Source organism: Lethenteron reissneri, chromosome 34, assembly GCF_015708825.2.
Source record: "Lethenteron reissneri isolate LAM-NWPU_2019-01 chromosome 34, ASM1570882v1, whole genome shotgun sequence".
In the NCBI taxonomy this organism is placed as follows: domain Eukaryota; kingdom Metazoa; phylum Chordata; class Hyperoartia; order Petromyzontiformes; family Petromyzontidae; genus Lethenteron; species Lethenteron reissneri.
In genome coordinates this window covers 2,267,330-2,278,316 of record NC_083812.1, presented here as the reverse complement: position 1 = coordinate 2,278,316, position 10,987 = coordinate 2,267,330, and the positions used below count along the sequence as shown (strand labels likewise).

Genomic DNA, 10,987 nt, shown 5'->3' with positions numbered 1-10,987 from the left:
CAACCCGTATGCGCATGCTTTCCCGGATGAACAAATGGTAATTATTATTATTATTGTTGTTGTTATGAAACACATTCTCTTTGGTAACGCGGCTGCATTGGCGGTGGTTTGCACGCAAGCACACACATCAAAATCAACTCAACGCATTCGTCAATAAAATTGCACAGATAAAGGGGCATTGCCCGAAACGTCACTCATTATAGTCGTATACGTCTCTCGTTTCATGGCAGTACAATTTACGAGTGTTTTGCTTTTTTTGACATTCTGAATAGTAATCTTTTAACGAGTCAGTCATTTCGACACGCCAAGAAGGTCGCAGTCCTCATCCACCTGAAATTCCCCACCGTCGCGATGAGATGAAGACGGCACAAAACCCATAGATTGATTCAGTTAGCAAAAAACCCATAGATTGATTCAGTCGGCACAAAACCCATAGATGGATTCAGTTAGCACAAAACCCATAGATTGATTCAGTCGGCACAAAACCCATAGATTGATTCAGTTAGCACAAAACCCATAGATTGATTCAGTCGGCACAAAACCCATAGATTGATTCAGTCGGCACAAAACCCATAGATTGATTCAGTCGGCACAAAACCCATAGATGGATTCAGTCGGCACAAAACCCATAGATTGATTCAGTCGGCACAAAACCCATAGATTGATTCAGTCGGCACAAAACCCATAGATTGATTCAGTCGTCACAAAACCCATAGATGGATTCAGTCGGCACAAAACCCATAGATTGATTCAGTCGGCACAAAACCCATAGATTGATTCAGTCGGCAAAACACCCATAGATTGATTCAGTCGGCACAAAACCCATAGATGGATTCAGTCGGCACAAAACCCATAGATGGATTCAGTCGGCACAAAACCCATAGATTGATTCAGTCGGCAAAAAACCCATAGATTGATTCAGTCGGCACGGAACGCATCGAGGGATTCCGGTCTGTGTAGTTTTCCCGCACAGCTCCTGTGTTCAATCCACTGCAGGAGGAGAGTGCCTCCTGCCACGAGTGTGCGGGGGGGGGGATGAAGGACAGCAAACAAAACTATTTTTCTAAAGTTGATGGAAGAATACTTGGGCTCATTTAGAGAGACCGTGCGTCACTCTGTGATCGTGTTTATCAAAGAGCAGCCAACGTCTCTGTCTACCTCGCTCCGTAATCCCGATCAAGGGCAACAACCCGTAACGTCTGCGTTATTGTTTTCCGTAAATCGGCGATAGCCGCAGTTTAAATGTTAGAAAATTAGGTTAGTGGTGAGTTCAAGCGGCACTCAAGCCTTGAACATCTCACACGCGCGCATCAACACACGCACTCGTGGCATTAGTGGTGAGTTCAAGCGGCACTCAAGCCTTGAACATCTCACACGCGCGCATCAACACACGCACTCGTGGCATTAGTGGTGAGTTCAAGCGGCACTCAAGCCTTGAACATCTCACACGCGCGCATCAACACACGCACTCGTGGCATTAGTGGTGAGTTCAAGCGGCACTCAAGCCTTGAACATCTCACACGCGCGCATCAACACACGCACTCGTGGCATTAGTGGTGAGTTCAAGCGGCACTCAAGCCTTGAACATCTCACACGCGCGCATCAACACACGCACTCGTGGCATTAGTGGTAAGTTCAGGCGGCACTCAAGCCTTGAACATCTCACACGCGCGCATCAACACACGCACTCGTGGCACATCCGTCCACGCACTCGGATGGATCTCTCACGGCACTTGCGGAGTACAGCGAGTGATTCCATGGCTCCGTCTCCAAGGTGGTGGTACTCCTCCACGGTCAGAGGCAGTCGGCAACCAAAACAACAAGGAGGCATTTTTCTCGAATTCGGTTTATGAAAGAACCCCCCCCCCTCAAAACATTTCAAGAGCCGTGATTGCACTGCGTAGTGAATACCGGGTGCTCTGTAATAGATAGCGCGTCACGAAGCAGCAGTCCTTGCCAACGCCTGTGACCGTGCGTATTAAACATGGTGATTCACGTGCCTCCGATTAGCGCGGTTGGCGACGTACGGTGTGAAAAAAGTTCAACGGCAAATACGTGATTCACGTGGATTGCTCAACACACACGTTGGCGTGTTTGTTCACCCGGCAACTCTCTTTGGCTGTGTGGGGTGGAGGAGGGATGTACAACACATATTGAGACATTGCGCCCAAGCGATCTCACCCCCCCCCCATCCCTAAAAAAATCGCGTATTCATCACTTTCTCGCTGACAATCGTCATGTTGTGAAAACTGATATCGTCGCAAACCCCCAGTAACCAACCCTTGTCTTCAAAGTGCAGGGTCACGGGCGTGCACCACCATACAATCGTGTAAATGACACAGACGACTGCTGTGTGATGAAACATGGGAATGGCTACATTTGGGAATGGTTCATATGGGAATAGGCAATGTTTGTCTGTTTGGTTTTGTGTAACATCTCGGGAAAGCCTGTTAGGAAGCTTGATCGTTCGCTTGTTCACTCACCGAACACTCACTTATTGACTTACCAAATCACCGAAACACTTACCCACCCACCGACTTACTCCATTCACCCACTTGCGAGCTCGCTCACTCATACATTCACTGCCTTACTCAGCGACTCACCAACCTAACCACTCACTTCATCCACTCAGTTACACGCATACCGCTCACCGACTCATTGGCCTCGCTCACTTACTAACCCACAAACACCTACCAGCACGTGTTCGCTCGCTCTTCCACACATCCACTTACTCACCAACTTACCTGCACACTCTCTTACTCGCCGATCCACGAAATAACTCACTCAAAGATTTACTCACCACCTCGCTGACACGTGCCAGTGCCTCATTGACTCACCAACTCACTGACCGGCTGTCTCACTCGCTCACTTCCTGACTCACTCACTCACTCACCCGCTCACCTACTCACACTCTCACAACCCGAGTCGCTGACGAACTACACCTGTCGACCCATACGGATTAGCCCATATTCTTGGACAGGGAAATGTAGTTTTCAAGTTCATAGCGGTCGACATCCGTTGCAATACGGGTATTTTTTCGTCTATGTGTTCGTGTTTTCCATTGTGATTAGACTTTGTAAGATGAACATTGAGATTTATAGAACGGGGATCAATTACGGTCTGAATTGGTCTGTACTAAGGTAGGGCACTGATAAGGGGTTGACAGGCATGACAAACAGACTCACTCCCCTAGCGAAGCACGAACCGATTCACCCCCCCCCCCCATTATCCTCCAGGCATTCACCCACTCACCGGCCCACGCACCAACTCGCTCACCTACCCACCGACTTACACCCGGAAGGACTCACACCCCACGAATTCACCCACCCAGCCGCCCACGAACGCAACGGATTCATTCGCCCATTCACTCGCCAATTTTTTTTCCCCTCTGGGTCACCATCGACGCAAAGGCCACGTGGTCGCTCTTTATTAATGGGTTTGCTTAAATTGTTTGCGTAGGGCTTTTAAGAAGCGGGGCGATTAGCGTGTGCTGAGCTAAAGTATCTCGCCAAAAAGAAATGCGTTCACGGGTCAGAGACGTGACCTCCAGCATGAGGGCTCAGGGGCGCATAAATACGGTGGGCTGAGACGACTTCGTCCACGACTACTCTTTGTTGTCATTCTGAGTCCTTGTTCAAGAGCCTGACCCAGCCACCGTCGCATCATGGTCAGGACGCCTGCGATTTTATTGTTTGCGGTTTTCATTTCCGTGCGCGTGTTGTGTGAGAGCGAGTGGATGGCGCGTGTACAGCGGGGAACGGGAGTGGGCCGCGAACCCCGAGGCCCGAGTTCGATTCCCGCTCACGGCCATTACCGGTGACGATTATCTGAAACGGCCCTCGGCCTCCCCTAGGTCGACTCAGCCTCAAATGAGTACCTGATGCGGTGTGTAAACAACGCTCATGTGGGAGACAAAGGCGGCCGCGTGTTGTGCTGGCCACCTATGCCCGCTCGTGTAACGTGCAGTGCTACTCGCTAACAGCAGTTGCCCCCAAATGTATGTTCAGGCGATATGGGGGATGGTTTGTCTTGGAAGAATATATTTAGCGTGGGGAGCCGTGGCGCAGTGGTGAGTGTACGGCGTACTCTTTAGTTCTTTCGGTAAAGTCACGTAGTTAGAAATAAAATAAAACAAATCACGACGTTTCAATCGCAACACAAGCGATCGTCATCATTGCCGCTTGTGTTGCGATCGAAACGTCGTGATTTTTTTTTATTTCTACCCACGTGACTTTACCGAAAGAACTAAAGAGTATGGATTCCTGCAGTCACGAAAGCTTCAAATCAAGATTGAGTGTACGGCGCTTACGAAATTCGATTGCAGCTGAAGCCCTCTCCTGACGTCTTGTCGGTCATAGGGGCTGTTTGACCATACTTCACCACGCTGGTCAGTGTGATTGGTGAATGTGAGTATCCAGGACCGGTTAAGAAGATATGATTTGCCATTGGATCGAACGCAAGATAACCGAGTTTATCGCTCAGTGCGCTAACCGCATTGTTAGTATCGTTATTATTTATGTTGATAGTAATACAGCTCATCGGCTTTTTCTAATGCCTATGACCAAATCAGTCGGAAGCTAAGCAGGTTTGAGCCTGCTCAGAAGGGCGACCGCCGTGAATAACTCATGGTTCATCACAATATCTAACTCATGTTTCATCACAATATCTAACTCATGTTTCATCACAGGATCTAACTCATGTTTCATCACAGGATCTAACTCATGTTTCATCACAGGATCTAACTCATGTTTCATCACAGGATATATAACGCATGTTCATCACAATATCTAACTCGCCCGCATCACCGGTTTGTCTCGCATTGAAGTAGACGTAACAGCGGCATAAAACCTTGCGCCCCTTCCATTTCGAACAGTCGTTTTTTAGAAGATACATTCGGAATTATTGTTTTTTGTCGAGATATCAAATGCACATTTAATGAGTCACCACTTTACCAGCCTTACTTACACACTTGTGCCATGAAGAGGGACAATTGTCCCGAAACGTCGCCTGTTAAAATGTGTTTGATGTCCATAGTGTTATTGGCAAATGTATTGAGTTGTGTTGTTGTTGTTGTTGATTATCGTGCTTGTGAACCACTGCCAACGCAGCAGCAGCAGAGGTGGTGATGGAAGGTGACTGCGATGAAACTCGTGTCACGTGTGATGTCTGGTTTTTGCCGTACCTTGTACAGATTTAGTTACTGGGTTGAGCCAACAGTCAGTAGGTTTTAAACATCATCAATCGCGTTTGACTTACAATTATTCAAACGTTATTTGCAAGCGCGAAGAATAGGGGTCACGTTCACAGCGAATTGCTCTCTTGCCAAAGAGTCTGGCTTCGATCGGTTTGTGCGGGGTCTTTTCGCGTTTATTTTTAAGAGCCTTTGACCGACGTTCACTTGCCGGCCACGGCTAACATCAGTGGCGATTGATAACTAAACCGGTTATGGGCCTCCCCTAGGTCGACTCAGCCTTAAAGGAGTGCATGGCGCAGCCTATAAACATCGGCACCGGGAAAAAGACCAGGGGCGGCCGGGCGTGGTGCTGGGCACACTTTACTTCCCCGCGCGCGCCTTTCCCGGCATGAATAGTTCGCTTTTTGTTTTAAACAGCACTGATCCCCAACGGTCTATGTGAGCTACATAGGGGGTAGAGACATTTATCATTGGCTCAACGTCCGCCGTTTCGAATGTAAACGTGTAATAACCACAACTCATTGTGTAATAACCACAACTCATTGTTTGCCGATGTTTGTTTTTTTGACACAGAAACTTCTGCTGATCGCGCTGCTGTTCTGTGGGTTGGTGCCGATGTACCACGCGGCCGTTCTACGTGAGACATTGCGCACACACACAGCTCCAATTATCACGGTTGGCTACGTACGGTGCGAAAGAAGATCAACATACATACACACACATACCAATAGCTGCCATTCGCCACTAAGTGACGGCGACGTCACCACGGCGCTTGTGCCAGGCCAGGTGCACTTTGAGGCCACGTGAAGTATTGAAGGATCGCTGACAGGAGGTCACCAGACAGACTCAAGAGCCATGGGATAGCTGACTGAGATGACCGGTAGATGCACCAGCTGTACCCCCTACTGTGGCAACTTGCTGCATCTTAGCCGCCCGGCGCTCCGCTCATTGTTGTGAGCGTCGCTCCTCCGCCCTCCGTTGTTGTTGGAGGGCGACTGCCTCCAACTGCCCAGAAGCGTCCTTCACGGGCCTCCTTCACATACGCACATACGTGACATCACCATCGCACCGACGGTGAACTTTCAATCATCCGCGTGCACCTTTATTCGGGTTTCGAATTAACCGAGCTTGCTAGATTTTTTTAAAATAAAATAATCATTAGCGTCGTTGTGGAAATTATAAGTTACACAAGAAATAAGCCGACAATACGCCTTGCTATATAAATTAAAATATATATTTTGCACGTAGCATTATCCACACATGGCGTTCCCTAAAATGAATAGTGTAATGTGTGTATTTGTCTATTTATTTTATTATCTAAAATATGGCATCACACGCGCCCAATTAGTGACTTTACATGCGGGGCCTAGATCAATTAATGCGCAGCTGCTTTTCACCTCGTGGTTCCGTGGCGGATTTGACATTCCCCCTCCTCCTCCCCAAAGACACGCGGCAGCACACCGACAGCCCAACGCGCACAACTGCTTCGTTCGTGGGAAATTAAAGGCAGAGCCGCAGCAATGCGCCTGTGGCCATGCGACCCACACCACGGACCGCACAGTGAACCCACCGTGGTCTGCACTCCTTCAGCGGAGAAGGAGGAGGAACCGCAGCACCACACGAACTCTCTCTCTCTTGCTGTGCTGAAGCCCTCTCGTCGTGGCATGTAGCAGACCACGACGTTGGCATTTAGCTCCTGGACGCGCTGTTACCATTCGTAAGAATTGAATAGTGACGGGTTATTTTAGAGTTAAACAAAACAAATGTCAATTAAACATTTCATGTCTTCCCCCGTTGCCAGGGGCCGGCAAAACAAAATCACAAAAATGGCCACATGTTTCGAATTTGGTTAAAAAACCGCAAATATTTCGAGAGCTGCGATGCAAGCGGTGAATACGAGACGGTGGTTGTCCCTAATAACTGGCGACACGAAGCGGTCCTTGAAGAGCCACACGCGGCTCCAGAGCTGCAGGTTGCCAACCCCTGGCCATTCGAGATATTTACATCATTCTAGACACTACATGGCGAGAACTACAGTACCAGATGCCAGCTTAGATCTTCATAAATTAACAAGCTTGAACTGGCACATCGCTGGAGGTAGAGTCCTGTAAATTTTGAAAGGATGAACAGTGTTTTAAAATGTCGGCTTTCACGATCAGTATTATAGTTCACGATTTAGTTGATATTGAGTAAGACGGTGATGGTTACAGTTTAACACGTAGATCGCATGAATATAAATGTGTCGTTAAACCCGCCGCCTACCCGACACAGCCAATCTGTAAGGTTTGTCACATAAACAGAACATGCCAATTCGTTACTAGTACAGCACACCGGTGTGTTTAAGATTACAATGTCACTTGTTTTACTATGAACATGGTTATAACTATATACCGACACGATCTAACCCCCCAAAAAACACGAATTATGTTGAGTTTGAGTTTAATTTGTTAAATGCATGGTCCCACAAGGGAGATCCGTGGCGTTTCTGGATCGAACGTGTTTTTGGCCTTGCATGACAACAACTGCCATGCGATCACCACACTGCATGCACAATGCTTCTCAGCCTTGTCCAAACCACCACCACGACCAACTCAAGAGCTGAACGTTTAGATCGCAGAATTACTTCGTCGTTTCGACGACCGACTCGTGGAATTGAGACGTGCGTCTTTATAACCTCCTTGCCGACCACCCCTCCCCACGTCCACCGCGACTCACACAGAGCCTGCAGTGCAGATCATCTCGAGGGGATGCAGCTCGCCAATGGGACTCGTGCCAATCGGAGCGTCTTGGCGCAACGCCAAATGTGAAACGTGCATCTGTGGCGCCAACTACATTCCGACCTGTACTCTCAAGTAAGCCGAGAAGTCACCACCACATTTTACGTGTTGTTGTTGGATGTGTTTTTCAACCAATCTAATCCTCTTCTTGGCTCTTTCGGTAAAGTCACGTAGAAGGGAAATGATAACATAATGAAAATAAAACATAAGAAAATACAATTCTCACGACGTTTCGGCCACAACGCAAGCAGCCGTCCTCCTGCTGCTTGCGTTGTGGCCGAAATGTCGTGAGAATTGTATTTTATTATGTTTTATTTTCATTATTGTATTATTTCCCTTCTACGTGACTTTACCGAAAGAACCAAGAAGATGAATCCCTGCAGTCACGAAAGCTTTAAATCGAAATTCAATGTTATCCTGTTTTACACAAACTCGCTTCACGCGTTGCTATAGGTCAAAGCAAATGGAGGGTGCAGAGTTTCGCGTTCTGTGTATTCACGTAGACATATAAATGTCGTGTTAGTCCACCGGCCTATTGGTTTTCCACGCCAATATTATCAAGCGGCATTTTGTTCAAGTGGTAAAACTCTGGACCGGTTTTGACCTCTCTTGGCTTCGTCAGCAGGGTCAGTTTAAGCGTTTGAACACAGAGAGCCCGGATAAAGAAAAAAAAACAGATGAGTCTTCACAATCAATCAGTCGCCCCGGATTCACCAGAGGCACTGCACAAAGCAACAACCTACCCTACTCAACACTTTGGTCAATAACATTACAAAAAGGTAAAATGTGTATATATAATAGGCGACGTTTCGGGCAATGGCCCATCTTCACAGTACATACATTCTTCAGTATTGTTCTAAATTATATATTGTTTTATATATAATTATAGACAATTTTACTTGATTTTAAGCTTTCGTGACTGCAGGAATCCATACTCTTTGGTTCTTTCGGTAAAGTCACGTAGGTATAAATAAAATAAATCACGACGTTTCGGGCGCAAGACACAAGCGTCCAACACAAGCGTCCGGATGCTTGTGTTGCGCCCGAAACGTCGTGATTTATTTAATTTCATACCTACGTGACTTTATCGAAAGAACCAAAGAGTACAATTTAACTTTCCAATTATTGTTGTTGATTGAGCACCAGTTGAACAATAGAGTATCACCAAATAATTACTTTGTTTAGTCAGGCTGATTAAACAAACGCTTCTCTATTAGCCAATGTTCTTTTTCGGCAAGAGTGCTCCACATACGACCTAGATCCCTGATCAACAAACAAGTAACATCATACACAACATGATGTGTGGGTATCCGTGGAGCATTGTGGGTACACGATAATACGAACATATGTCCTTCTGTCTCTCGGTGAAAATCGGATAGGCTGACGGACCAGAATTCTGTTCCGTTTGATTTCCTTGTGCTTGTGATATCCAAACCACGTCACGGTGATACCAACATCAATGCCACGTCACAGCACCTGCGAAAGAAGTTCAGCAGACAAACGTCGCATAGAGACAGCTGACACCGGGCTCCCATTGGCTAGACTGCAGCAGGGCATTGGGATGGTGGAGAGGACACGTGATGCTAGGCGCTGCCACTTGTGGAGGCGTCTAAGCGTGCGCCATGTAAACGTAAACCCGCATCCCTATAACGAAGCGACACAGGACATGGGATATTCCTGTACTACATGATGGGTTAATAACTTGTTGTGGAACATTATGGGTAAATAACACACATCTGTTATAGTCCATCGGCTTATTGGCTTTCCATACCAATGTTATCCAGCAACATTTGTTGTTTAACCAGAGCAAACCGTGGACCTCATTAGCGAGCGTGTCAGCCTTGTTAACAATAAATGCTGCTTCGATCACCCACTGTTATTCTGTTCCAGTTTTTAAAAAAAGTGACACCTCTGATGTTACCCGACCCCACTGCCCATCTGCCACAGGCTCTCGATTCCAGTGATGTACGACAGCGACTGCGAGCTGTTGCTGGACACGAAGTTGTGCATTTACAAGGTGGTAAAGATTGCCGACCACACGATCTCGTGTCCCTACCGGGGCATGATCTACCCGACATCGAAGTAACACGCGGAACGACCAAAAAATGTTTTCAAGAAACACGCTCGAGAAAGCATCTTCAGACTAACGACGCTCACCGCGTTGTTAGTCTTTTTGGCCGTGGCATCCATTTGCGCTTACAGCTACACATAGATACATTTTGGTGATTAAGATTGTGTTACAACAATAGGGACATGTCATTGGTCCACGGGCCACAGCGGATACGGGACACCACCTCTGGCTGCTAAAACTTAACAGTATCGATGAGCAATTCACTTGGTGAATGATAATCAATTAGTTGATTACCCCACTCGGTGCAAATGGTTATCGCGTAATTCGCTGTTATTCTTCACGTAAGGAAATTGAAACAGTTAGGTCACCAACAAGTCAAACATCTGGTCTGGAGCCCGTGGACCACTGAGTGATAGATTCCCGCTAATGCCTCTTATTTAGACGCTGCTTGGCCACACACTCAAATATTGTTGTTTTCTTTTCTTTTGGGGCTGAACTGTTGTTTGAACAATTAAGAAAAGCATCATCAACATCAATAAAAAACCGAAAAACTGCAATTCTATTGCACGGGTGTTGTGGAGTATTTGCCTTGTGTTAATGTTCAAGTTGCTCGCTAGGGATCTGTTATCAATGATAGTTTAACACGACAGCCAGATTTGTGGAGAAATCCTCCTGTTTCGTTCCTTAAATAGAGGGAGAAATTTGATGACGCCATCAAATCGATTATCAAAATCCACTGAGTGTCCTTATTGGCACGCGTGGTTTGCCAATGCCGACAGTTGTATTTGGGAATATTTTATATTGATTTGGTGTTCGTTTAGCCTCGTGCTGATCAGCAGAACACGCGTACCAACAAGGACACTCAATTGATTTTGATAATGTAGACGTTTTGTGCAAAACTAGTTACTACTGGCCAAGACTAATTAGAGAATCTATCGTAATTGA

General features: G+C 46.8%; 1 protein-coding gene across 1 annotated transcript; it reads left to right on the top strand.

Annotated features, from left to right (window-relative positions):
• The first annotated feature begins 3,573 nt into the window (after positions 1 to 3,573).
• LOC133350533 (beta-microseminoprotein-like) lies at positions 3,574 to 10,604 on the top strand. Its single transcript, XM_061564909.1, has 4 exons — positions 3,574 to 3,667; positions 5,768 to 5,831; positions 7,914 to 8,046; positions 9,919 to 10,604. Exons 1-4 carry the CDS (start codon positions 3,665 to 3,667, stop codon positions 10,055 to 10,057), a joined length of 339 nt encoding a protein of 112 aa, XP_061420893.1. The 5' UTR covers positions 3,574 to 3,664; the 3' UTR covers positions 10,058 to 10,604.
• Positions 10,605 to 10,987: the final 383 nt, after the last annotated feature.